The 26,907-nt window shown below is 37.7% G+C and overlaps 1 protein-coding gene across 3 annotated transcripts in view; it reads left to right on the top strand.

Moving 5' to 3' along the window:
* Window positions 1–26,907, top strand: part of Il1rapl2 (interleukin 1 receptor accessory protein like 2) — a 1,196,146-nt gene that overhangs the window by 1,111,998 nt on the left and 57,241 nt on the right. For all 3 annotated transcript variants that reach the window (XM_042268818.2, XM_076562815.1, XM_076562816.1), the window contains one exon: window positions 20,573–20,702. In XM_042268818.2, coding sequence (XP_042124752.1) covers window positions 20,573–20,702 — 130 coding nt within the window. The remainder of the gene's footprint in view (window positions 1–20,572; window positions 20,703–26,907) is intronic.

Genomic DNA, 26,907 nt, shown 5'->3' with positions numbered 1-26,907 from the left:
ATATTATTAATTGTGAAATCTACCATGGAGTTGATTTTTGCTGTTCTTATAAACAAAACATTTTTGCTAGTTTTTCCAAATATTTAAGAAAAAGTTATAATCAAACAATTTTCCATTGACTCAAATGCTCATAGGAATATGATTAGTTTTTCTACTATGGAAATTAGTATGGCCTTTCCTCAAAAGACTAAAAACAGAACCACTGTATGACCATATCATACTACTCTGGAGTCTATATAGACTCAAAGGACTCTTGGTCAGTATATTACAGAAGTAAGTCCATACCTATGTGCATCACTACACTGTTCACAGTAGCAAATTATAGAATCAGCCTAGACATTCATCACAAAGGGAAATTATAAAGAACATGTGGCATATATACACATATATAGACAATGGAATTTTATTCAGCCATGAAAAAGAATGCAATCATGTCATTGCCAGGAAATGGATGCAAATTTTAAGTGAAATATGCCAGACTCAGAAACATGAATATCATGTGGTTACTTTCATTTGTAGATCATAGATTTTCTGTAGATACATAGGAGCTTTTATACATCCATATACAACATAAATGCAGAAGAGAACCTGTTTGAGGGAACAAAGAGGATTAGTAAGATAAATAGGGAAGAGATGGAAGTATAGGGGGTAAAAGTAGTAAAACTACTCTATATTCTTGAGTGAAAATGTCTTTGTGAAACTTATCACTATGCACAATGAATATTCCCAATGAAATTTTCAATTTTTAGTATTTGTAATTATAGCTTGAAATCTAGTAGGTCTTTTAATAAAAAAAAATAAGCCATATATTGTGGTAAATGCTGAAAGATGAGAGAGACAAAGGAACAAGCCATTGCCACGTCTTACCTCTATGACTCCTCAGCCTGAAAAGCCTACCCAAGGGCTTCCTCAGCAAAAAAGCCTCTACTTCCTGTCTCCTCACACCTTCTATACCTTTCTCTGCCCAGCCATCACTTCCTTCCTAGTGCTGGGATTAATGGCGTATCTTCCCAAATACTGGGATTAAAGGTATGAGATCTGAAGTACTGGGATTAAAAGTGTGTGACTCCCAAGTATTGGGATTAAAGCTGTATGCCACCACTGCCTGGCTCTGTTTCTCTCCTAGACTGAGTCAATCTCATGTAGTTGAGGGTGGCTTTGAACTCACAAAGATCCAGATGGATCTCTGCCTCCCAAGTGCTAGGATTAAAGGTATGGGCCACCACTAGTTGGCCTTTATGTTTAATCGAGTGGCTTGTTCTGTACTCGGATCTTGAGGAAAATTTTATTAGGGTACACAAATTATCACCACATGAAATTGCTCTACCCATAGGCTGACTTGTTTTCCCAGTATATCCTTAACAAATTGACTTTGCTGTGGATGCTTATGTGGTGGTATTGTGTTCCCCAAAATATTGTGTATCTAATAAATTTATCTGGGAACAGACAGCCACTAGATACAAAGGCTAGAAAATGGTGGCACTCACACTTTTAATCCTAGCATTCCAGAGATAGAAATCCCTCTGGATCTCTGTGAGTTCAAGGCCACATTGGAAATAGCCAAGCATGGTGACACACGCCTTTAATCCCAGAAAGCCAGCCTTCAATCCCAGGGAGTGGTGGTAGAAAGCAGAAAGATATATAAGGCATGAGGACCAGAAACTAGAAGATTTTGGCTGGTTAAGCATTCAGGCTTTTGAGCAGTAATTCAGCTGAGACCCATTCCGGATGAGGACTCAGAGGCCTCCAGTCTGAGGAGACAAGACCAGCTGAGGATCTGGCGAGGTGAGATAGCTGTGGCTTGTTCTGTCTCTCTGATCTACCAGCATGGACCCCAATAACTAGCCTCAGGTTTGATTTTATTAATAAGAACTTTTAAGATTCACGCTACATGCTTATATGCAAATTGTTGTACTAAAGAACTTAAAATCAATATTTTAGAGTGTTTATATACTAAACATCCACCTTAAAATTATACCTACCCTACTTTTTTTTTTGGTTTTTTGAGACAGGGTTTCTCTGTGTAGCTTTGTGCCTTTCCTGGATCTCACTCTGTAGACCAAGCTGGCCTCGAACTCACAAAGATCTGCCTGCCTCTGCCTCCCGAGTGCTGGGATTAAAGATATGCACCACCACCACCCGGCCCTACACTACTTTTTTAACCTTAGTAATCTTTGTACTAATTTTTGGTGTTAGAGATTTATTGTATGCCATACAAATAAGTTCAAGGTCTGTGAGAATTTTTTCTTGGTGATCTGTTTCTTGTGAAGTTCTCTATTATGCTGTCTTCAGATCATCAGCAGAGGTATGTACATAGCAGATACATCACTTTGATCAATAGGTCACACTTGAGACAATTACTGAAGTACATACACACTCCATTGCACATGTATGCAGTGTACGGAGAATAGGCTAGAGACAGCTATAATTAATTCAGGGAGAAAGGACTGTGCCACCCAAAAAGTGAAATAAACAGATAGATGATAAAAATAAAGTTAGGTAGACATGTAGCTGTGGAGCTACAGTGAAAGGCAGAAAATAAATACACAAAAATATGTAAATAAGCACATGAAGTCAGGAGGGAAAAGTGGTAAGGGATAGGGGATGAATTGCAGGGGAGGGAATGAGTAGATTTGATAAAAACACATTATACACATGTGTGAAACTCTCAAACAATAAAAATTAAAAATACATAAGCAATGGGCATACATGTTAAAGTTGTGTAAATATGTGTCTATGTTTATATATCAGCCAGAGGAAATCAACACAATTGGCAATTATTTAGGAATTAGCTGTACTTTACTTTCTTGTTTCAGCTAAGTGACTAGACTATTTTTCTTTCCTTATTAAGTAAACAGATAAAAATGGAATTAATGGCCTTATCTGTTTGGCTTATTTAAAAATATTTGAGGACAAAAAGAACAGCTATGAACACAAGGTCCATTCACATCCCAAATGTATAATTCATAGCTTTAAACAATGAACAATTTCCCTTCTAGTACAGATTCTTATGGGTAACTTTATCAGATAGTTTTGAAATGTAAAAGACAACATCTGGAATAATTCATGCATGTGAGACGAATTACTAAATGGTCTTATTAATAAAAAAAACCCAGAGCTAGATTTTGGGGATAAAACTGAGAGATCAGCAAAGCAGAAAGAAGCCAGCCATGTTCTTACCACTTGGAAATCCTCAGCCAAAGAGACCTACTTCCTGTATACCCACACCTATATGCCTTTCTGTTCTGCATCTCACTTTCATTCTCCACCCAGCTACATCACTTCCTGTCTGTCTGTAAAGACATCCAGACCTCTATGGTCAGTGCTGGAATTAAAGGCATGTGCCACCATGTCTGCCCTGTTCCCCGGTGTGGCCTTGAACTCACAGAGATTGGAATGGATCACTGCCTCCTGAATGCTAGGATTAAAGACATGTGCTACAATTGCCTGACTTCTATGTTTAATATAGTGGCTGTTTTTTTCCTCTAATCCTCAGATAAGCTTTATTAGGTGCACAATATATTGGGGGGCACAATATATCACCACCACACATGGACTCTTGTATAGAGAAACAATGTGGGTAAAAGGACAAAATGTGAAATACAAACTACAGAAAGAAGAAACAAGATGTTCTAAGAAATAGTTGTTGAGAAAAAGAAGCTGCTAAGTACAATAGACTGTTTTACTTGGAACTTATAGAAATACAGGAAGGAAATCCTTCACAGTTAGGGAGGTCTAAGACTAGTCTTCCTTAGGTGTGAAAGGAAAATGCTTGTGTAATTATTAGGGAAAAGGAGATAAGAAGGGTGAACCCCAGTGGAGAATAGATGACTAGCACTCCTTTCCTTCAAATCCTAAGAAAGTGATAATAGAAAAAAATGAATCTAGATCCCTGAGCACCATCTGCATTAAAAGCATAAATATGAGACTGGGTGTGGTGGCTCACTGGAGTGTGGTGACACATGCCTTTAATCCCAGCACTTCAAGGCAGAGGCGAGGCAGGCAGCTTTCTGTTGAGTTGGAGGCCAGCTTACTCTACAAAGTGTGTTCCAGGACAGCCACAGCTACATAGTAAGACCTTGTATTTAAAAAAAAATGAATGAATAAATAAATATGGAAATACACATGCAAGCATCATTATAAAACCCATTATTTTGTATGTTAGCCATAAAAGGTCAAAATAAATAAAATTTAATTAAAACTACCATACCTTCATTTATTCATTCTACTATGTTTTAGAACAACACAAAACTAGAAGTGTTCTAGTCAGCTAATGAAGCCTCACATGTACCAAGCTACTCCAGAACATTTCAGAGAAAACCATGCTCTTTAGCCTCAGAGAGTTCCATGTCTGATCTTCTTGAAAATGAAATGTAGGTCATGGTTGTGTATTTCTGACATTCAATACATTTTTTTTAATTTGTGTTAGCAGCGCACTCAAATTTATAAATCTTCTGTATTTTAACAGAACTATAAAGTATATTGCTGAAGGAGAATTAATTTGCCAACCAGATAGAAAAAGACTCCCAGTTTTGTTGCTGTTGTTGTTGTTTTGTTTTGTTTTGTGCATGTCTCTGCTTTCCCTGGATCAGTGTTAAAATTTAAAGTCTAGAAATACACATATGTTATCAGAACTCTGTGAAACCACTTCTTGGGAGACAAGTTTCTCCTCTCTCTGGAACCAAGGCTTCAGCTTTTCCCTTCCTTCACAATGAAATTCCTTTGGAAAATATTAATGCTTTGGGGTCTGTTTTTATCAACACTGTTATAGCCAAAACGAGGAACACAAGTGTCTTCAGAATATCTCCTCTCTCATCATCATAGTCACACTGGGACTTTTGCGTCATTATCTGGACTCCTAATTACAGAGGTTATTTGGCATTTTTAACTGAAATATTTCTTCCAGAAGATTTGCCTGCTTCTTCATGTACAGCTGCTTTCTTAGCCCACTTTGTAACAGCATTTGGAATACCTTTCTATTAGGTAGCCACGAACATAAGGCATAGAGCCAATCCATGCGCACCTTGACCAGGTTCCAGCCCAAATGCAGGAGGAAAAAAGGCTTCATTTTCTAGTGGAGTATTTAAGGAAACTCATTTTTGAGTGTCTGTTTAACTTGAGAACTGTTTGGGGAAAACTTGCTTTTAATCAGGCTTTTGACAGCTGACAGTTAATGAAAGGCTGTGAGGAGAATGGGCCAGAGTGAAAGAATGTTGAGGTCGCCTTTGGCTCCTGTCAAATGGAGAGGAGGGTGTGACAGAAACAATCAGCTCTGAGATTTTTTTCCCCAAACTAGGTCACCCCTGATATTCTCTTTCTACAACATTCTCACTGTGGGACATAGGGAGCAGTACAAGGCATGGTCCTGTCTCTAGGATACTTGTGAACAGTTCTAAAGGTTTTACCCACATATTTGAAAATAAAACCAGTACTCCCCCAATACTATAAAACTGTCTTGATAAAGAGTTCCTGGTGACACCAAAATTCTTGGAGACTTAGATGACTGTGATTGTTTTAATTATAGCTGAGGAACAACTAGGAAAGGGCTTTGCACACAGTGAGTACTCGCTATTTATTTATTCAAATAAAGCAGAGTGTTTGTGGAACAAAGAAGAATAGCCCTATAAAAATTCAAAGTAGAAACCTTTTTACAAAATGCTTATAAAGCAAGTAATTCTATACTTAGTAAGTTACCATATAGGAAAAAAATATAAGCATTACTTTATAGTAAAACTTCATAGTTTATAGAGACACTGAACAAGAGAAGCCGAGAAGAAATACAGAGAATCTAGGACTAGATCCATAAGAGAGGACAAGACATGTTCCCTGTGGATTTGGGAGAATTTGGGATGGAAGAAGAGCAAGATTATTGAATAGTCACTTTAGAGAGTGAGTGGACAGATTCATAATGAAGACTTTTAGGAAGCTCTGCAGTGTTAAACAATCCTTATTGCTTAACAGCTGTGCTATTCCTTGAGATACTTTGCTAAAAATGTACATCAATTTTCAAGGGAAAATGTCAATTTCGTGGAAGAGTGTGAAATTACACCTTTGAACCTTCATCTCATGTTTTCAAACAACTGGGCACTAGTTTATGAAATTAGACAATGGTTTACATCATAGAAGGTACAAAGAACTGGTCAAGGAAACAATGCTGATTGTCTTGTAAAGAATGAAGAGTTGGACTGGAGAGATGGATCAGTGGTTAAGAGCACTGACTGCTCTTCCAAAGTATGTGGGTTCAATTCCCAACACCCACATGGTAGCTCACAACTGTAACTTTAGTTCTAGGGGACCCAACACCCTCACGCAGACGTACATGTAGGCAAAACACCAATTCACATAAAATAAAAAAATTTATTTCTTCCTTTTCTCATGTGGTCTTCATTTACCATGGTCTCCTATTCCTTGTTCTCCCTCTCTTTTCTTGATCCAGCTAGGATCTCCCGCTCTCTTTCCCTCGACGCTCGCCCTTCATTGCTCCCACTCATGTCCAGGCTGTTCATGTAGATCTCATCCATTTTTCCGTGTCTTTCTTGGGGTCCTGTTTTCCAGGTAGTCTCACTGGTGATGTGAGTAGCAGTCCAGTCATCCTTGTTCCACATCTAGCATCCTCCAATGAGTGAGTACATACCATATTTGTCTTTCTGAGTCTGGGTTACCTCACTCAGGATGATTTTTTTCTAGATCCATCCATTTGCCTGCAAACCTCATGATGTCATTGTTTTTCTCTGCTGAGTAGTATTCCATTGTGTATATGTTCCACAGAAATCCACAAAGATACCCCCACAAAAGACTGCTGGCAATGGTCGAGAGACAGCCCGAACTGACCTACTCTGGTGATGGGATGGCCAAACACCCTAATAGTTGTTCCAGAAACCCCATCCAAGGACTGAGGAATCTGGATGCAGACATCCATGGCTAGGCCTTGGGTGGAGCGCTGGGAGTCTAATTAGTGAGAAATAGGAGGGTTTATATGAGGGAGAATTGTTGAAACCAAGGTTGGATAAAGCACAGGATAAAGACAAATAACCAAACGAATGGAAACACATGAACTATGAACCAAAGGCTGAGGGGTCCCCAACTGGATCAGGCCCTCTGAATAGGTGAGACAGTTGATTGGCTTGATCTGTTTGGGAGGCATCTAGGCAGTGGTACCAGGTCCTGGGCTCCATTGCATGAGTTAGCTCTTTGAAACCTGGGACTTATGCAGGGACGCTTGGCTCAATCTGGGAGGAGGGGACTGGACCTCCCTGGACTGAGTCTATCAGGTCAATCCCAGTCCTTGGGGGAGACCTTGATCTGGAGGAGGTGGGAATGGGGGGTGGGCTGTGAGGAAGGGGAGGGGGCAGGAAGGGAGAGAACAGGGGGATCTATGGCTGTTATGTAGAACTGAATAGTATTGTAAAATAAAATTTAAAAAAAATTAAAAAAAGAATGAGGAGTCTTTGTTTATTTCAATCATGATGCTCTGGAGCAGAGGGATAAAGAGAACATAGCTACTTGTATATGGTGATATAACTAAAAACTAACTTCAAAACCCCATTTCCTGTAGTTTATTTAGCCTTCTGTTGCCAAAGAACAGAATTCATCAGTATTACATGAGTAGAGTGTATCTTTTTCAATCTCCATTTCTGGATCCACTGGACTATTTTCTGTCTTCTAGAATTTTTGGCTACAGGGAAGGAAAGATTCCATACCCATAAAAATTTTCAAGGCAGACTCTAAAATGAAAGCAAATAGACATAGAGGCCACTCCCCAGTTGGAATTGCCATATGGCTGATTTGCACAGGCATATAAACAGTGACATTCTTCCCCTAACACCTACTTCATTTCTGACCCTGTTATGAGGGAACTTTTTCAAAGACAACCCAGATAATGTCTATTTCTCTTCTCTTCCCTTTTCTTTCTCCTTCCTTCTTCATCAAAATGGTGAGCTGGGAAAGAGAGTCATGAAATGCTTCTATCTGATCATGATGTAGCCCTTGTAATAATGAACTTACTGTTGCCGTAATAGCCTCTATAGAGCCTGTATAATAATGAGCCACTGAACATTCAGTCATGGGTGGAGAAAAGTCCCATGGAGCCGTGCTCTTCCCTGGGGATCTATTGACTGCTTTTGGATTCTGGGGAAAGGGGATTATTGTCTTCAGTAGTATTACCACTGGTGGTCCTCCCATGCTTCAGTGGATAGCTCCAATCCCAGGTTCAAGGGGACAATCTTGATTCAACTGAGTAGGTCATAAAATGAAAACAAAACAGAGGCCATGAAAGTTGGAGGAAGATTTGTGAGAAGGAGGGGTGAGCAGAAGTGGAATGAGAATAAAGGAGGGTAGAGGCTAAGTGTGATCAAAGTATATTTTATTCATTTGTGAAATTGTCAAAGAATAAGCTTAGTAGTTAAGATTGAATAAATACTTTTTAAAGAAGCATGAATGAAAGAATTATCACGAACTGAAAGGCACTGACTTACTACTATGCATACCTTGCCTTATGCCAAAATGGATTGGTTATAACTTACAAAACAAATTTAATTCAATAAAATAAAATCAATTAAAATAGAATTAGAATTACAAAAATTAAGCTATGCTTTTCAAACTCAAGCAAGCTCTATTGAAATGTGCTTATACCTTGCTAGTCTATGTAAAGAAATAAATGTGAAAACTGGCCTCTGAAACTTGTCCTCTGACCTTCACACATGTGCTATTGCACATGTACACACACACACACACACACACACAAGAAATGCATGCATGTAAAATATAAGATATGGGTCAACCTTTAAGAGCATAACATTTACTTTGGATGAAGAAACACATAAGTTTTAAAAGACAGCAGAGAAGAGTGGTTAGGATCTTTGGCTCTACAATCTGTCTGATTCTAAATATCAGCTATGTATAATATTTATAATTTTGAATATATTGTTTAAACTTTTTCTACATCTGTATGCTTATTTGTGAACTGACAGTAATAATGCCTTAATATTGGCTTTCTGTGAGAATTAAAATGAATGTACAGCACACACTAAGTACTTTGCTTATTCTTGTTGTGATAATCCTATGAGGTAGAGCACATCTCCAATTTTAACTCCCTGTGGCCATATGAAAACAATGTAGAGGAAAGAGGTGCATATACACTAGGAGTGCTAGAAGTTCATTTCATGTTATGGATGAAACTTGAGCTAGATCTTGCTGTCTATGGATTTAAGTTGGCATTGGTAAAAGGTGAGGTAATGCCAATCACGTTAGGATATAAATCAGAGTATACTGAATAGTTAGACTAGAGGTATTTGTGGTAAGAGGAAATTCAATCACCGGGCGGTGGTGGTGCATGTCTTTAATCCCAGCACTCAGGAGTCAGAGGCAGGTGGTTCTCTGTGAGTTCGAGGCCAGCCTGGGCTACAGAGTGGGTTCCAGGAAAGGCACAAAGTTACACAGAGAAACCGTGTCTCAAAAAACCAAAAAAAAAAAACCTTCAGAAAATCAATAAAGTCACCAAAATCTGATCTGTAATCTGTGGATTATATTTCATTTTCTCAACTGGACACTAAACCTTGATATTTCCATTTTCTAAAGGATCAAAGGATCTTTATGGGATTATTTTAAGCATTAATTTTTTCAAAGATTGTAGACAGCAAGTGAGATTCTTCAAAGGAATGGTACCTATGTTAAAACCTTGGCACATTTTATTTTTGAAGATTCTTTGAAGGTTTCCATGGCCCCAGTTTAGATCATATCATCATGTCCAGAAAAAACACATCGGTATTTTCTTCAGCCACCATCTAATCCCTGAATCATTCTTCAGCTCCACAGTGAGAAATGCTGTCGTATTGATGCATTTCTTCCCCGAACTTGTACAGCCGGATTTGACTACCAAGATGTTTGTAGTACCAGAAATTGTGATCTTATCAGTAAGAGATTCAAAACTACTTTTGATGATGCAGAGGGTACACAGAAAAAAAAAGTTCTGTTTCCAATCAAGAGTTTTCAAATGACAAAGATAACTTCTTTCAAAAGAAGTAATGGTTACCCAGTGTTCTGTGTTTACTGCTATTCTATATAGCCTGACTATGCTACTAACCTAGATTTCTAAGTTATTATGAGAAATTTTAAAACATTAAGTCATTTTATCTCAAAGTAAGCCATGTGGTCTATTTTTTCCCTCCACTTATCACAATATAGAAAATAATGTGTATTTAATTTTGAATTATTAATTCAGTCCAAATGAATTCTTTTGCAACTATACATCCTCTTGAATGCACACACACACAAAAGATTTGCTTCATTCAACTTTCCTGACATCTCATTTTGCTGTGAATGAGTTGGACTTACTAACGTACTAAGTTAATATCCAAGGACTTTGTCTTTTCCCCTAGAGAGCTTTTCAAAATCCTTTTGTCAAGCTGAGATATGGAGAGCACTGGGTCAAGGAAAGCAGGCCATAAGCCAAGATCGTTGGAGCCAATATAAGCAGCAAGGAGCCAGAGGCTAGAAAGGAATTAGGGTTCAAGGCAAAGTAGGGCTCATAGGCAGGAAGCCCGCCCTGAAATAAACAGTTAGAGATTAGAAAATAGAGAGGAACTGAGAGTCCAGAAACAGCAGGCAGGCAAAACAAAACACCATGGTCATAGGGCCTTGGAGCTAAAGCTAAGACCTACCCTAGGCGCAGAAACTTGCATCTCTATTCTGTTTAACTAGTCAGTAAGTACTTTTTCTAGAGGGGTAGAACTAGGAGTAAAATAGTTCATCCCACCTCTAAAAGTCTAAAATATATTGTTCTAGAACAATTACTTACAATTTAAAAAAGTTAGACTTAGAAGAAAGTTTAGAAAATTTCTTTTTTGTTTCAGTTTTTTAATTATTTAATTTACATTTTTTCTCTTTTACTTTTTCCTTTATTTATTTAATTTTTTTCATTTTATGTACCAACCACAGTTCCCCCTCCCATCCTTCCTCCCATTTCCCCACCTCTCCTTGAATTTCATAATTGACCCTATCAGTTTTTAGAAGAAAACAAATGAAGCTCATTGAGAGTAGAGTTACAAAACAAAACAAAAACTAAACCAGCAACACGGTAGGAAGGTTGAAGCCATGAATTCAGCGTTCTGACACCACTGCCCATTCCATGATCTGTATCTACCTGGCCTCTGCCTAGAGCCTTTGGACGGCAGATATGACTGAGAGCACTAGGACATTTACTGAGCCCACAGGTCTTTACCATGCGGGCGATGAAATAGAAAAAAATCTAAGCAAAGTTCTGGGTATGGTAAGTAGTTAAAATGGAGGTTCTGGTCATTCACCCTAAAACAAATATAGCAAGAGAAACTTTACTGAGATTGAGGTTACTTGGCAATTCATCAAGACAATTCCTGTTAACTGTAAACACTACATCTCTGCTAGGCATAACATCATGTATCTTACTGAACCAATTGTGGGTCAAAGTCAACCCATCACTTATAACTGTGAAAATTATTCATTTTCATCTTACTTTAGAGCCTATGCCGTGCTTCCCTATAGTATAGGCAAGTAACAAGGGTGTTCTTTGCCATCCTCAAAGATGATTTATTGAACATACACACACACACAGAGAGAGAGAGAGAGAGAGAGAGAGAGAGAGAGAGAGAGAGAGAGAGAGAGAGAGAGAGAGAGCGCTTAAAGGGCCCCTCTTTGAGAAAGAAAAATGTTTAGAAAAGGGCTACATAAGATTACTGTAGATGGTGGAAGCTCCTTTATTTTTTACATGCATACTAACTGAAAAACAACTTTATACATAGTCCATTAAACAGCTCTGCATATTAGAATAAATGAATTAGAAATGGTGGATTCTTTCTTCTTGTTCAAACTTTGACCTCAGTAAAGTCAGTTAATTTCTTTCTGGCCTTGTTTCTAAACCTTAATAACCCATTCAGTTGACTTGAGACTGAAATCTCAAGAGTAAGCGAAGACACAAGTGCTTTCCCCAGTGTGCTTATGGTTCCAAAGAGGTATTTAACCTGTTGGATGACTAATAGGAAAGGCTAATGTCAGGAATGAAAAGTCAGAATGAAGGAAAGGAATAAGATATAGTGGTGTGTGTGTGTATGTTTGTGTGTGTGTACATGTATATACTCATGTATATATACATGTACTTACACACAGAGGAGGAGAAAGAAAACAACATTATTATCAAAATAAGACCATGTGTGTTGCCCTCCATTTCAGCAAAGAAAACCTCACAGATTCTTTTTACATCCTTGGATCTTTTTTTTCTTTTCTTAAACTTTTAATGTGTTATTTGTTTAACTTTTGGCTGTGCAGGGACTAGAATCCAGGCCCTTGCACATGCTAGACTGTAACTGAGCTAGATCTACAGTAAGTATTGCCTTGATACAGTGGAAAGATGCCATGAACTATTAAACACTTCGAATGAGACATTCCCCATTTACAAATTACAATTCCACCCTTATTCTTCCCTGTAGAAAAACAGACTTAATTATGCATAGAAAGTGACATTTTTAGTAAAAAAAAAATTCTTAAATATATCTTACAGCCAAAGGTAGTATGCCTCTGTGCTCTGTGTGTCCCGACACTAACTGATCATACTACAACGTATAGTTCAGGATACTTTCACCAGTTCACATAGAGATGTGTGCCCTAATAGTGGATTTCCTTCTTGGGAAATGAATAAACCTCTCAAAATGGACAAGCTTAAGTACATAAAGCACAGCAGGAAATTGAACAGCTTTTATGTTGACATCATGACTGTCCTCTCCCCTTTTCATCTTATCTTGTAAAAGCCAAATCTAAGTGTGATTCCAGAGAAGAAAGAATGATCTCTGCTTATGGTAGCTAAGAAGAAAACTTCATTTAACAACTTCCTGAGAATGAAGTAAATAAAATTAACATCATTCTAGCTGATGTTACACAATTTACAGATTTCTATGGTAGAAATTCAGACACCAACTCAGTTTAACTCAGACTTAATTGATATGTTAAAGACAAACATCCTGTAGCCCCCGAAAAGTTCTATTTAAAAACAATGTTAAAAGCAAGAAAGGCAAGTATAAGGTTTGGGAAAGAAAAGTTAACTCAAAGCCAGAGAAAGGGAATAGCTCCAGCAGACGTCACAAACAGATGTGGGCCTGAGGAGTCTCAGAGTTCTGCACATGATACTGAAAAAGTGTGGATCTAGATATCCCGGAATGCCTAAAAATCCATAAGCTACATACAATACTCGAAAAGTCCACTCATTGTTTCAGGAAACTCACACTCAGTCTAGAGCCATAACTACAAAATGACAGATACATTAAAGATAGATTAGATCTGGAAAGCCTACAGTTAGCATGTGTATGCAATTAGTACTCATACATCACATACGTGAACAATCCTGAAAGCAAAGAAAGCCAGAAAAACCTCTTTCCAAGCCATTGATACAGGAAGAGGCAAGCTTGGGAATGCTGTAATGGGATTACATTATAGTTCTGAGCACCCAAGGTACTCACTAAAATAATCCCAAATATGGATGAATACACCATTGTGAAATTAGAAACTTTACAAAAATGTTAGCTACCATGAGAGTGCTTCCAGTAACACAAACAAGAAAAGACCCATTCCATGAATTAGGGATAATGGAGTAATTGGAAAGATGTTAAAAAGAGTTTGAACAGTGTTTATAGATAAAAAGCAAAGAATGTAGAAAAACTGTGGCCAAAAAAGGTCACTGATGGTTACTCGTAGTCTATATAAAAATTGTTATTCAGAGATGAGGGCAGCTATATTTACTAGTAAGTTGTTGCCTTTGAGACCTTCTTAGAAATCCTGGTAGAGGAAGATATTAAGATGTGTGGAAAATGAAATGCCTTTTCTATTTTCACCCTTGCTTGTGGTTCTCTCATATCTGCTAAGTCAATCTCAGGATCTTTTAAAGCTCTTCAAGGAGGAATTATATGGATTTCAAATGCAAAATAGAATCTGTTATCAAAGTCATCGAAACATGTCAGTCATACAACTGAAAAACGTGAAGTTCTGAAATTAATTTACTGTCTTGCTTTCAACTTTCTCATTAATGGCAAAGAAAATATAGACCAATACTCATATTTAGACTTCACTAATTTTTCATTGCAAGCACAGATTTTATAAATAGTAATTCTACAAATAAATGAAAGTGTGCTGTGAGAATCTATTGAGTACACAATACTCACTTCAAAACATTACATTTATTCTTATCATTATGTGTAAATTGTGTTTTTCCATCTTTTATTATCAGTAAAATATATAATAATTTATGTGATACATGCATACTTATTTCTAAGATACTAGTTGTTAAATATTTATCAGTAAACTACTGATGGATTTATTTCTTATTCAGAACAGTTTGTAACAATAAGATGCGAATTCCATCACTCAACAGCTGCTATACTCTTCTTTCCACCTACTTACAAATACCCACTCACCCCGGACACCCACAGGCACACAAGGCCACAAAAACTCTACTGCCACTACAGTCCTCACAGACTTCATTGTATTTGAATTTTCCCACATCATAATCACATTGTAAAAAGTCCAGGCTTCATGGGCTCAGGAACAGTAGAACAATTGCCATGTTCAGTCTCCAGAAGAGGGGCGATGGGAAGGCAGGAGAGGGAGAGGGAAGAGGAGGAAATGGGTGGTGGGAAGGGGAAAGGAGAGGAGATGAGAAAGAATCTTTGATTTAGGCTCTCATGGGATATAAATATTTGTACTACACTTTAGAGACATTCCTCCTGAGCCCATCCTTATCTTGAGTACATCTGTTTCAAGACAAAATCCGGTAAAGTAATAACTGTCAAAATAATTAAGCTCGTCGTGATTGCTACATTTGCAAGGTCTCAAAGCAATCTTCCAAGTGTTGATTCTCAGAGAGCTCTTTGAGAAAGAAAATTGTAGTAATGCTAAGGCAAAGGAGAACTGATCCAGTCCATGGACTCCACTTGCATAAAATAAAATAAAATAAAATATAAAATAAAATGTCACCTACCTTATTACTTAGCACTGAGGTACCAAATGACAAAGTTCTTTTTATTTTTATAATCTTCTGGCTGCTTAGATGTAAATGTGAATTGTCTATCTCCACTAATAAGACACACAGTTACAGAATGACTTTCAAACTGTCTGGAAACAAAACAATACAGTAGCTAACAGATGGTACTTCTAGATAGGATTTGACACATCAGGCAGGTATCAGAGATACGTAGAGAGATTCTGTTTTAGATTAATTGCCCAGTCAATGCAGAGATCCTTCCATGCCTCTTGGAAGAGGAGATCCCTACTCTTTAGCACATACTGAAAATAACTATTTGATAAAAGATCCCTTGGGAACTCTGCTTCCAATGTGGCAGATGATGGTTGAACAGTTTTACTGTTTGGGGCCATCAACATAAGGCTTCAGAATATTTACTCAGCACTGTATAAAATAAACTTCTGAAATATCTGTCTCTTCTGTTTATTTAACGAGGATCTTTCTGGTGGGAAGAGAAAAATGACTTACAAGACAAAGAGTTCGGTGGCCAGTACTTTCTGTGCAGTATCAAGGGGAAGAGCAAACACTGTTATTTGATGTACCACCTCAAGAAGCTCCCTTTTTTACACACTACAATAATTGTTTTTCTCCATTAAAATCATACCAGTCATGGGCACCCACACACTGAGAATCACTTAAAGATACATACATACATACATACATACATACATACATACATACATACATACATATATAATATATATAATATATACACATATATATTTTAACATAGCCCAAAAGAACACTAACTAATATTTATACCTATAATTATATATGCTGGTAGTTTTAGTGATTGGAATCTCCAATAATAAAGTTTGTCATAATCTATTGATTTTTTTGTCATCTGGTTTATTGTTCCTTAGATAACTTCAATGTCATGAGAACAAAAGGCAAAAGGCATAGGTAAAAACATGTTTAGGCTTAGAAAACAGGGTCTTTTCCAGTGAATCATACATATTCTACATGCAAGAAAATTTTACAAGAAAATGTTGAAAATAAATTGCCCCACAGATGTTCATAAATAAAATAACACAAGATTGACATGGTCTAAATAAAAATATGTCTGTCTCAAGACCATATCAGACTTCTCAAATTTAATTTTTCCATGGACAATCAAGTCTTGGACAGCAAAAATCACTGAGCTAAATTCTGATGATGTTTCTGAGTTCATGAATCACTTTCCTATGCATTGTCTCCTTTGAGCTATCCCAAATTATTCCTATCTTCCAACCTCATTGCATATATATGAAATGACTTAATATAAAGTTAGGTCAGGAGCATCAGCTCAGGGGCAATGGTCATGACCGATCTAAATATAAGATCCAAATTTCTATAATTTTAATTCAGTGTACTTTCTATAATACGTAACTGTCTCACTTTTACCCAACTTCAGATGAAGTATGTGTGCAAAGACATGGTCTCCAATTTGTGTCAATTATATTGTCCCGATTCTTGACTTTACAGATTTGACAACTACAGAAGAATCCAAAGATCCAGGACCTGAAATTTGAGAAGGAATATGTTAATATTACAATAAAATAAATACTTGTCAATATATTTTTATGTGGATAAGCCCAACCTATTGCCAAATATCTGTGTGTGTATGGGTTCCTCACACTTCACTTCATCTTCACATAGACTCTAACTCCTATGTAGTTGTTCCTTGCTGAAAACAATTATCAAAGAAAGCCATTTTCTATTTGTGGTGATAAAAGATATTTGTATTCAGAAAGTAATAGTTATTAGAACATGAAAGCTATGGATAATTTTAATATAGAATGAGGACTTTGTCTGTAGCACAGAATGAATATGGAAACTCCACAAGGAAAATATTTTTAAGTGGTTTTATCTAGTGTTCTAAACAATGGGAAAATATGTTTTGTCTAGAAAACTTTATACTATGTATGCTGGCTAGTTTTGTGTGTCAACTTGTCAGTGGAGAAAATGCCTCCATGGGGCCCAGCTGTAAGGCATTTTCTCATTAGTGATTGGTGTGACAAGGTTCATCGAATTGTGAGTGATGCCATCCCTGGGCTGATGGTTCTGGGTTCTATTAGAAGACAGTCTGAGCAAGCCTTGAAGAGTAGGCCCATAAGCAGCATCCCTCCATGGCCTCTGCATTAACTCCTGCCCTGTTTGGGTCCCTGTCCTGACTTCCTTCAGTAATGAACATCAATGTTGTAGTGTAAGTCAAATAAACCCTTTCCTCCTCAACTTTTTTTTTTTTTGGTCATGGTGTTTCATTTCAACAATAAAAACACTAACTAAGACACTATGATATAGTTATAAGTTGAGGAATTTTTGTATCAAATGCCAGCATTGTATTTTCTGTACCTTTCTTCCCATACTTATTTACTTAGCAAGAAAAAAGCACACAATTAATTCTAGCAAAATTATAAATACCTGTAAATATGATAAAAAAAATTCATAATTAAAATATACATAACAGAGTACTAAAATCTTACTAGAATTATTTAAACACTATAAATGTTCTAAGGAACACAGAATATATGGCAACACTTAGTTTTTCCTGTACATATATTTTATAGATATATTTGTAAATCAACATTTTAATTTTATTTTATAAATTAGGATCCTCCAGAAAGGCATAATCAATTTGATGAAAGATAATTAATTAAGAGGATTAATACATGTGATTATGGAAATTGAGACAGACCACAGCAAGCTTTTGCAAGCTAAACAACCAAGGCAATAGCAAGCCTTAAATTTTAGAACCAGGAAAGCTTCTGGTATACCTCTCAGTGGAGAAGTTGAAGACACAAGAGGTCTTGAGTCTGTTGGTGGCTATGGTTGAGTCCAAGAGCAAGAGAACTAATATCCAGAATCAGGGGAAGAAGAGTATCTAGAGTCTAGGAGAGAGAGAGTGAATTTTCTAGTAGTGACTGTTTTCCATGAGTGACTGTTACGTCATCATGATCAAAGTAATGGGCAAAATAACTTTTAAGGAGGAAGGACTTTTTTAGGCTTGTGTGTTCATAAAGTTCAGTTCCCGGTAGCTTGGCCTCCTGTAAAACTTGGGCAGGCCGGGCGGTGGTGGCACACGCCTTTAATCCCAGCACTCGGGAGGCAGAGGCAGGCGGATCTCTGTGAGTTCGAGGCCAGCCTGGGCTACCAAGTGAGCTCCAGGAAAGGCGCAAAGCTACACAGAGAAACTCTGTCTCAAAAAACCAAAAAAAAAAAAAAAAAAAAAAAAAAAAACTTGGGCAGAAAACACAGTGACAGAGGGCTACAATGAAAGAAGTACTTCTGTTTCTTGACATATAGGAAATAAATAGCAGGGGATGTGTAACAGGAATTGCTCAACAGCCTTATTTAAAAAAAAAAACAAACCTGGTACTGGATATTGGGGTGAAAGCTGAAAGATCAGAGAAACAGAACAAGTCACAGCCAATTTCACCTCGCCAACTCCTCAGCTGATCCTGTTTCCATGAATCTTCAGACCAAAAGCCTCTGAGTCCTCACCCAAGAGTTTCTCATTTGAACTGCTGCTGCCACTAGATTACCTGTATTGTAATTGGGGACCAGCCTCTAAGATGGCTGTAACCAAATCTTTCCACTCTTGAGGGATAATTCTATTACAAGTTGACCACAAGTTTAACATCTGCTTCAGGAAAGACGAGTGGATGCCATATGAGACTATTGCTTCTTTGAATCTCCTCAAATCTAACATTTGCACAGGAGTCCAATCATCTCGTATACAGACTTAGTTAAGCATTTGGCAGTTCCTGTAAGGTTACTGGATAGATTAAAATTGGCTGTTTGAAAGCCTTAGGCTGTTTCTCTGTAACTTTATAATGCAATGCTGAGATTGGTTCACCTTTGAATTCCTCTGTCTGGGTCTGAATATCTCTATTATCTGTTTCAACAAGTTTTTCTAAAACTTTTATCTTGGCACTCACATTGACCAACTTTTTAAATGACAAAACAAAAATGATCAAACAAATAATGTGTGTAATTGGCATTACATCTATCCCATCAACATTAATTGTCCTCATTTAGTTGTTCCATTTCAGACCACCTAATGTGTTATCAAACAGAGACCAAACACCCACCATTGTAAAAATGTTTCCCATTTTTTAATGTGGGGAAAAAGTCTCTTTACCTAATTTCTCCCTTTTTTTTTTTTTTTTTTTTTTTTGGTTTTTCAAGACAGGGTTTCTCTGTGTAGCTTTGCGCCTTTCCTGGAACTCTCTTGGTAACCCAGGCTGGCCTCGAACTCACAGAGATCTGCCTGCCTCTGCCTCCCAAGTGCTGGGACTAAAGGCGTGCACCACCACTGCCCGGCAAGAAATCTTAATTGATGCACCAACTCTGCCAACTGCATAGAATAGTAGAAGCCCAAGTGGGTTTCAAGGCAGCTACCTAGTGTGGTAGCAGCCTGAGATGTGGATCCAGGAAGAGCCCACAACCCACCAGGAGAGAAGTGAAAGATCCAGCCATCTGGATCCAGCTGGTTAGGGACTCCAGGCCACTTGGGGTGGAGACTCTGGCTGTGTGTAGCTTGGGCCTGAGCCCCAGGCAAGTGGCTTTTTCATGAATTCGTGCTACAAACATTGGGTTGCCAGATGTAACACGATTCTTAAAAGGTCTTATTAATAGAAAACCTGGAGCCAGATAATGGTATGAAAGCTGAAAGATCAGAGGACAGAACCAGCCACTAAATTAGACATAGAGGTCAGGCAGTGGTGGCACACATCTTTAATCCTACACTCAGGAGGCAAAGATCCATCGGGATCTCTGTGAGTTCAAGGCAACACTGGGATACATGAGAGAAACAGAAGCAGGCATATGCCTTTAATTCCAGGAAGTAATGTGGCAGGACACAGAAAGGTATATTAGGTGTGAGGAAACAGGTACTCTCTCTCTCTCTCTTTAGACTGAGCATTTTGTAGAGGTAAGAACTTGTGGCTGACTTGCTTTGCTTCTCTGATCTTTCAGATCAGATCTAAAAAAGTCTCATGTATGTGACCAGAAATAATGATGACCAGCTATCATGGTATCCCTTAATCCTTTCACATCAACACCAAAATTTAATCACCATTCTATATCATTTTTCCTAAAATAGACTATAATAGGAAGAAACAAATTAAAGTCTATATGGTCTTAATAGTGGATATTCTATTATTGATATGCTTTCTCACTTACAAAGAATTATCTTATGCTCTTAAATAATTTTAATTTTAAAGGCAACTCCTTGTAAATGATATTTAGAACTCTCAAAAAAGAAAAATAATTAGGGATCATTTCCATTTTACTCTTTCATGTCAGTTCTTGGGAGAGGTACAGTATAATTGCAATGCTATAAAGTAATAATTTATTTACTTTTCAATTTTTATATTAGCTAGAATTGTATAATTTCCCCAAAGCCCCCATAATAACTTTTTTAAATCACATACAAGAATTGTTGGAAAATAGGGCACCTCTGAGTTTTCCTTTGTATATTAACTGTCCATCCTTGTCTCTCAATAAGAACAGGAAGAGATTTGCTCATTTATTTTTTTCTCTCTTTCTTAGGTAAACCTCTGAACATACCTTGCAAAGCATTCTTTGGATTCAGTGGAGAATCTGGACCAATGATCTATTGGATGAAAGGCGAGAAGTTTATTGAAGAACTGGCAGGTCACATTAGAGAAGGTGAAATAAGGTATAGGAGGCCAGTTCTTTCTTTTTCTTGGCTGTCTTTGCAATTCAGGCCTGGAGGGATTCACTGCAACTTCAAGTCATTCTAGTCTCTAAGACCTGATATTTTGGAGAGATCAAGAGTGATACCTTGCATAAAAAAATGTGCATTTGCAAAAAATGCTTATTTTCAAGTGTCTAATAGTCTTTTCTGAGGTTTTTGGAGGATGCCATCAAAATACAATGTTGCCCTCAAAGCTTTCAAAGCAAAGCAAATCATGTTTCCAAAGCTTAGGCCACTGTTTCTACACTGGTAAGAACAGAGCTTTAAATTTTGCAGGTTATATCTAAGTTTGCTGGACAAATCTCTGTTCATTCTTTGGGAATCAAACAACCTTCATATGTCATAAATATAAAGCTGTAGTAGCGGTAGCAATCTGATACTCTGCCAAAATAACTGTTGATTGGTGTTAGTATTTATTTGTCCCAGCATCCACTCTTTTCTGAAGGAGATTGATCCTTCAGTTTAGTACCTCTTTCAATGTTTTTCACTGTCCTCTTATTGTTATATCATGTGTAGCTGTCAGTTCAACTTATTTGGCCTTGTGTTTTCATTCTAATTATTTCTTTTAGTTTTTGAGATTATAATATAATTACACCATTCCCCCTTCCTTTTCCTCCCTCAAAACTCCCCTTGCTCTCTTTCAAATTCATGGCCTCTCTTTTTCAATAATTGCTGTTATATACATATATGTATACAACCTACTCAATCTGTGTAATGTTACTTTCTGTATGTTTTTAGGGCTAGTTGGTGTTGGATAACTAATTGGTGTGCTCTTCCCTGGGAAAGGCTATCTCTCCCACTGTCCCTTAGTTGTCTGTAGTTCTTTGTGTAGGGCTGAACCCTCTTGAGCTTTCCTCTAGTCTCTTTAGCATATCTATTGTTGTCCTTGTTCATCTCATGTTTGGGCAGTCATGATGGTAAAACTTATGGGTATGTGTAGCTTCTGACATCCCTGGGAAATACAATTTCACACAACAAATAACCTGTTCCTCTGTCTCTTATCAATCTTTCTCTCTCTTCTGCACTGTTCCCTGAACCTTAGGTGTGGGGGTTGTTTTGTAGATGTATCTGTTGGAACTGGGCTCCACAACTCAGCATTATGGTTGGTTGTGGTTTTCTGTAATGATATTTGTCTGTTGCAAAGAGAACTTCCTTTGATGCAGGGTGAGGACTGCACTAATCTTTGGATATAAAGACAAATGTTCAGACTATAGTTAGGGATTGATGTTTTGACTCTTTTTCTGTTCTTACAGCCAGCTCCCAAATAATGATGTGGAGACTTCTTATTAATTATGAAACCTGAGCCTATAGCTTGGGCTTGTTCCTAACTAGATCTTATAACTTAAATTAACCCACTTACATTAATCTATGTTCTATCACATGGCATTACCTCTCTTTCATCTTGTACCTCCTGTTTCCTCTGCATGTCTCTTAGCATCTCCCGCATGCCTAGTTTCTTCTTCCTCCTCCTTTCTCTCCTTGGAAATCCAGTCTATACCTCTTGTCTAGCTATTGGAATTCAGGTTTTTATTATACCAATTACAACAAATACATCTTCACACATTGTGCAAATATCCTACAACATTCCCCCCTTTGTCTATATACAATAAGAACAATTATTAGGTAAAGATTACATTCACATGCTCAGTCCATTTGTATTTGGTAAATTCAGGAAATGTACTGTATTATCTATACTATCGTAGTGAGTCCAAAGTTTTATACCTAAACCACTTTCTATCATAACTTGTATTGCCATCTTAAGAGATATTTTTAGACCTTAAAATATCTTTTGAGATAAACAATGTAAGCTTTTATGTTTTTCAACATTATTTATTTTATATCTCTTATGTAAGTTTCTTTTCTGAATTCTGCAATGTTGTGGCATCCATCTATAGCCAACAGGCCTAGAATATCTGACAGGCTTTTCTATGATGCAGGAATTTTAAAGAACTGTCCTACCTTGTTTTGTCAAAGTTTGGCGGTCATTTTTTTGTGTCCTGTTTGTCCAGTTTGGACAGCATACTATCAACAGTCAAGGGAAGGACAGTTTCTTTCCCAAATGGCTAGCTTTGCCACATTGAAAGCAAACTCCATATGGAGGTTCTTCTATGACCGTCATCTTCTTTGAAGTAGATTGGCGCTGCCAGGAGCAGACATGTCTCACTGTCATGAAAAGCCTTATGTTATTAAAATATTTTAAATGCCATATTCTGTAGTTCTTTGAAGTGTTTGAAGACCAACTATCTACTGAAAATATATCTCTGTTTGACCTTGAAAACATATCTAATTTGACTATAAGTTTGATTGTTACAGATGACTAATTACTAACCTTTCTTTCTTTATTAACCTGAGTAGCTTTCAAGGACTAAAATTTTACATTACATTTTTCAATGAGCTGCATAGATATAATACCTTAAACAAGAGTAGAAACATATATATGTTATAAAAAAATAACTTTGGGCCAGGCAGTGGTGGGGCATGATTTTTTAAACTTATTTTATAATGTAATTTAATTTTACATATCAGGCACGGATTCCCCTCTCCTCCCTCCTCTAGTCACCCCTGACCTCCTCCCAGCCCACCCCCCATTCCCATCTCCTCTAGAGCAAGGACTCCCCTGGGGATTAAGCTCACCTTGGTTAGATTCAATCGAGGCAGGTCCAGTCCCCTCCTCCCTTTGCCCAGGCTGAGCAAAGTGTCCCTGCATAGGCCCCAGGTTCCAAACAGCCAGCTCATACACTAAGGACAGGTCCTGGTCCCACTGCCTGGGGGCCTTCCAAACCATTCAAGTTAATCAACTGTCTCACTTATCAGCTCCAGGAGTCCAATCGGCGTGAAAGAGGAGGGATTGTATGAGTGAGAATTGATGAGACCATGATTGGAAAGAGCACAGGGACAAATAGCCAAACTAGTGGAAACACATGAACTATGAACCAATAGCTAAGGAGCCGCCAACTGGATCAGGCCCTCTAGGGCATGCCTTTAATCCCTGCACTTGGGAGGCAGAGCCAGGCAGATCTCTGTGAGTTTGAGGCCAGCATGGTCTACAATGCGATACCCAGGACAGGCACCAAAACTATACGGAGAAACTCTGTCTCCAAAACCAATAAAATAATAATAATAATAACTTTGAATCTGTGTCAATACAAAAAAATCCATACCAATATAAAATATTTGAGACAAGTAGTTGTTTAAAAGTAGACTCAACAATCCACCCTTTCATTCCATCATTTCTATATGCTATCCCCCCTTTTTCCTTCCAGAAAGAGATCCCTGAATCTGATCTCATTTGTTTAGCTTTTTTCTGACCATGACCATTAACAACGAGTAACCAATCCCTCTAACTGATGACAAATATCCACAACCCATCAAATGACCAAAAACCACCCACCATACCTCTTGGGAATGTGGGTATCATGTTCTCTAGATTGCTTCCTGTTGATGTTGGGATGGTGAGAAAATTGGGATAATGGTCAAGTCCTGGGAGAGCTAACTATACTATATTTTGTTTAGTCTCTGTGTGATAGGAAAATACAGAGCTTATCTGAAGTCTTGGCTGGATAGTCTATGAGGCTGGACCATCTAAGCTAGCAGCTTTGAAGTTGCTCTGGATGCAGAATTTAGAGAAAGCTGCAGTAGAGGCATTCTGAGAGGCTGGATCATTTAGGCTACTTATCTTTATTGGTGTCTAGTCCTTTTTTTCTGAAAATACATAAACTTTTAAAGGTAATCTATCTGCGTTAACATAAGTGTGGAATGTGCAGTGTGCACAAGTCAGTTAAAGTTGATTTTTTTTGTTTTATGTTTGAGCAGGCAAAAGGCATCTGTTAACTTTATAAGTCCATTTGGACTGTATAACCAAACCTCTATCCATGCCATATGAAAGTATGGCATGTAATAATAAGTCATGAGCACGCTGTAGCCAACAAGATGTATCATGTCTAATCCGGTCTAATAGCTGTTCCCATTTTAGAGGGATCAGCATATTCGTTACCTGTCCTGTAGTCTTTCTTGGTTTCTTTCTTCATGTATGTAGTCTCCCCCAATCAAATTTGATTTTCATTAATTTTAAAGAGAACAATAACTTTTTGCGTCCTGTGGAAATGAAGGCATAACCTCTCCCCCAATGCAACACATTTTCCAACTTCCATTCTAAAGTCAAGACATCTCTAAAGTATCTAGGCTGGTTTAATTCAGCAGTCTTCCTTTTCATAATCCAATGTCCCTCAGCAGCTGCCATTCACTCATCAGTATTCAAAAAATTTAAAGTCAACAAAACACCATACAGGATCCAGATGCCCTGTGTATTTCTCGTTTTTCATGGCTTTTTTCTTTTATATTACTTTACTGTCTCTTTAAAGACTATTATTTTTTTGTTTTGTTTTGTTTGTTTGTTTGTTTGTTTTGGTTTTTTGAGACAGGGTTTCTCTGTGTAGCTTTGCACCTTTCCTGGAACTCACTTGGTAGTCCAGGCTGGCCTTGAACTCACAGAGATCTGCCTGCCTCTGCCTCCCGAGTGCTGGGATTAAAGGCGTGCGCCACCACCGCCCGGCTAAAGACTATTATTTTTAAACAATTTTGTATGACTGTCTATACTTACTTTTTACTGTATCTGTTTAAAGGTTTTCTTGGTCTGGACTACTTTATAGAATTCCTACAGCCTTCTCTGACAATGTGAGCCAAGCCTTAAACCCACTGCACAGCTCTGCACGTGGCACTGGCTGGCTCAAAACCACAGGCAGTGGCTGGGAGCCATGTTTCTGTATGCCAAGGGCTGCCTGGGAGACTGCAAGACTAGGAAGCCATGTCTAGCCCCATGTTTGTGTGTTTTGGAACTTTGTTTTAAGCTTTCTCATGTCTTATATGGAAGTATGCACCCCATGTTGGGCACCATATATAGGGAATCTTTTTTTTTTTTTTTTGTCCTGCCAGCTAGCTCCCAAATAATGGCACAGAGACTTATTGTTAATTATGAAAGCTCGGCCTATGTTTAGGCTTGTTCCTAATTCCTAACTAGCTCTTATAACTTAAATTAACCCATTTATATTAATCTATGTTCTATCATGTGACATTACCTCTCTTCCATCTTGCACTTCCTGTTTCCTGACTGTGTCTCCTGGCATCTCCTGCATGCCTAGCTTCCTCCTCTTCCTCCTCCTCCTCCTCCTCCTTCTCCTCCTCCTCCTCCTCCTTTCTCTCCCAGGAAACCCTGCCTATCTCTCCTGCCTAGCTATTGGCCATTCAGGATTTTATTTAATCCAATAAATCACAGCAATACATCTTCATACAGTGTACAAATATCCCACAATAGATTGGGCTGGGTTGTCTCCTCATTTGTGCAATAAAAAGGTGAGTATTCTTTCAGTCATGTATATATACATAGTGGACATTGATAGATGTGAGCACACTTTCCCTTCATTCCCACCAAGAATTATTCAGTAGAAATAAGCATAATTTTCACAGAACTTGTAATACATATTTTCCTGTATTTTTCTTTCTGAAACAGTCTTGCTATGTTGTCCAGGTTATTCTTAGAATTCCTGTGCTCAAGGATCCCCCCATTCCAGTACCCCAAATAGATAGAACTGTAGGCATATGTGCACTATGCTTGGCTCAATTTTTCTTGAATACATATTACAGCACTGTACATGAAAAAACATACTGTATAATACTTACATTAATTGATGTGATTTATGATTTCTCCTGTTTCAATCAATCTTCATGTGTTTGCACAATAGTTATAACCTATAGATTCATAACATTGAGGATTCATAATCCCCCAAATCAAATATAAAAACTGAAAAGGATTCTATTTCTAGGAATCATATTTTAGGAAAATATATTTGACATCACCAGTTATCAGAAAATCAAAAACATGTGACCCCACTTCATACTCCTTAGGATGGCTTCAATAAAAAAATATGAGCTATAAATTATCCTACTGGAGATATGGAGAAATTGGGAAACTCACACCCTGGTGATTCAAATGCGAGGTGGTGCAACAACCTTGAATAACAATCTGATAAATCCTCAAATGCTTAAACATAGTCTACTAGATGATAGATGATACTGCACTATACCGCCTAGGTATATACCCAACACAAATCAGAGCATATATCCACATAAGAATATGTATATGAGGCTGGGCGGTGGTGGCTCACGCCTT

The sequence above is a fragment of the Peromyscus maniculatus genome, chromosome X (assembly GCF_049852395.1).
Source record: "Peromyscus maniculatus bairdii isolate BWxNUB_F1_BW_parent chromosome X, HU_Pman_BW_mat_3.1, whole genome shotgun sequence".
NCBI classification, from domain to species: domain Eukaryota; kingdom Metazoa; phylum Chordata; class Mammalia; order Rodentia; family Cricetidae; genus Peromyscus; species Peromyscus maniculatus.
The sequence above is the reverse complement of the archived record's forward strand: the minus strand, read 5'-3'. Positions and strand labels throughout refer to the sequence as shown.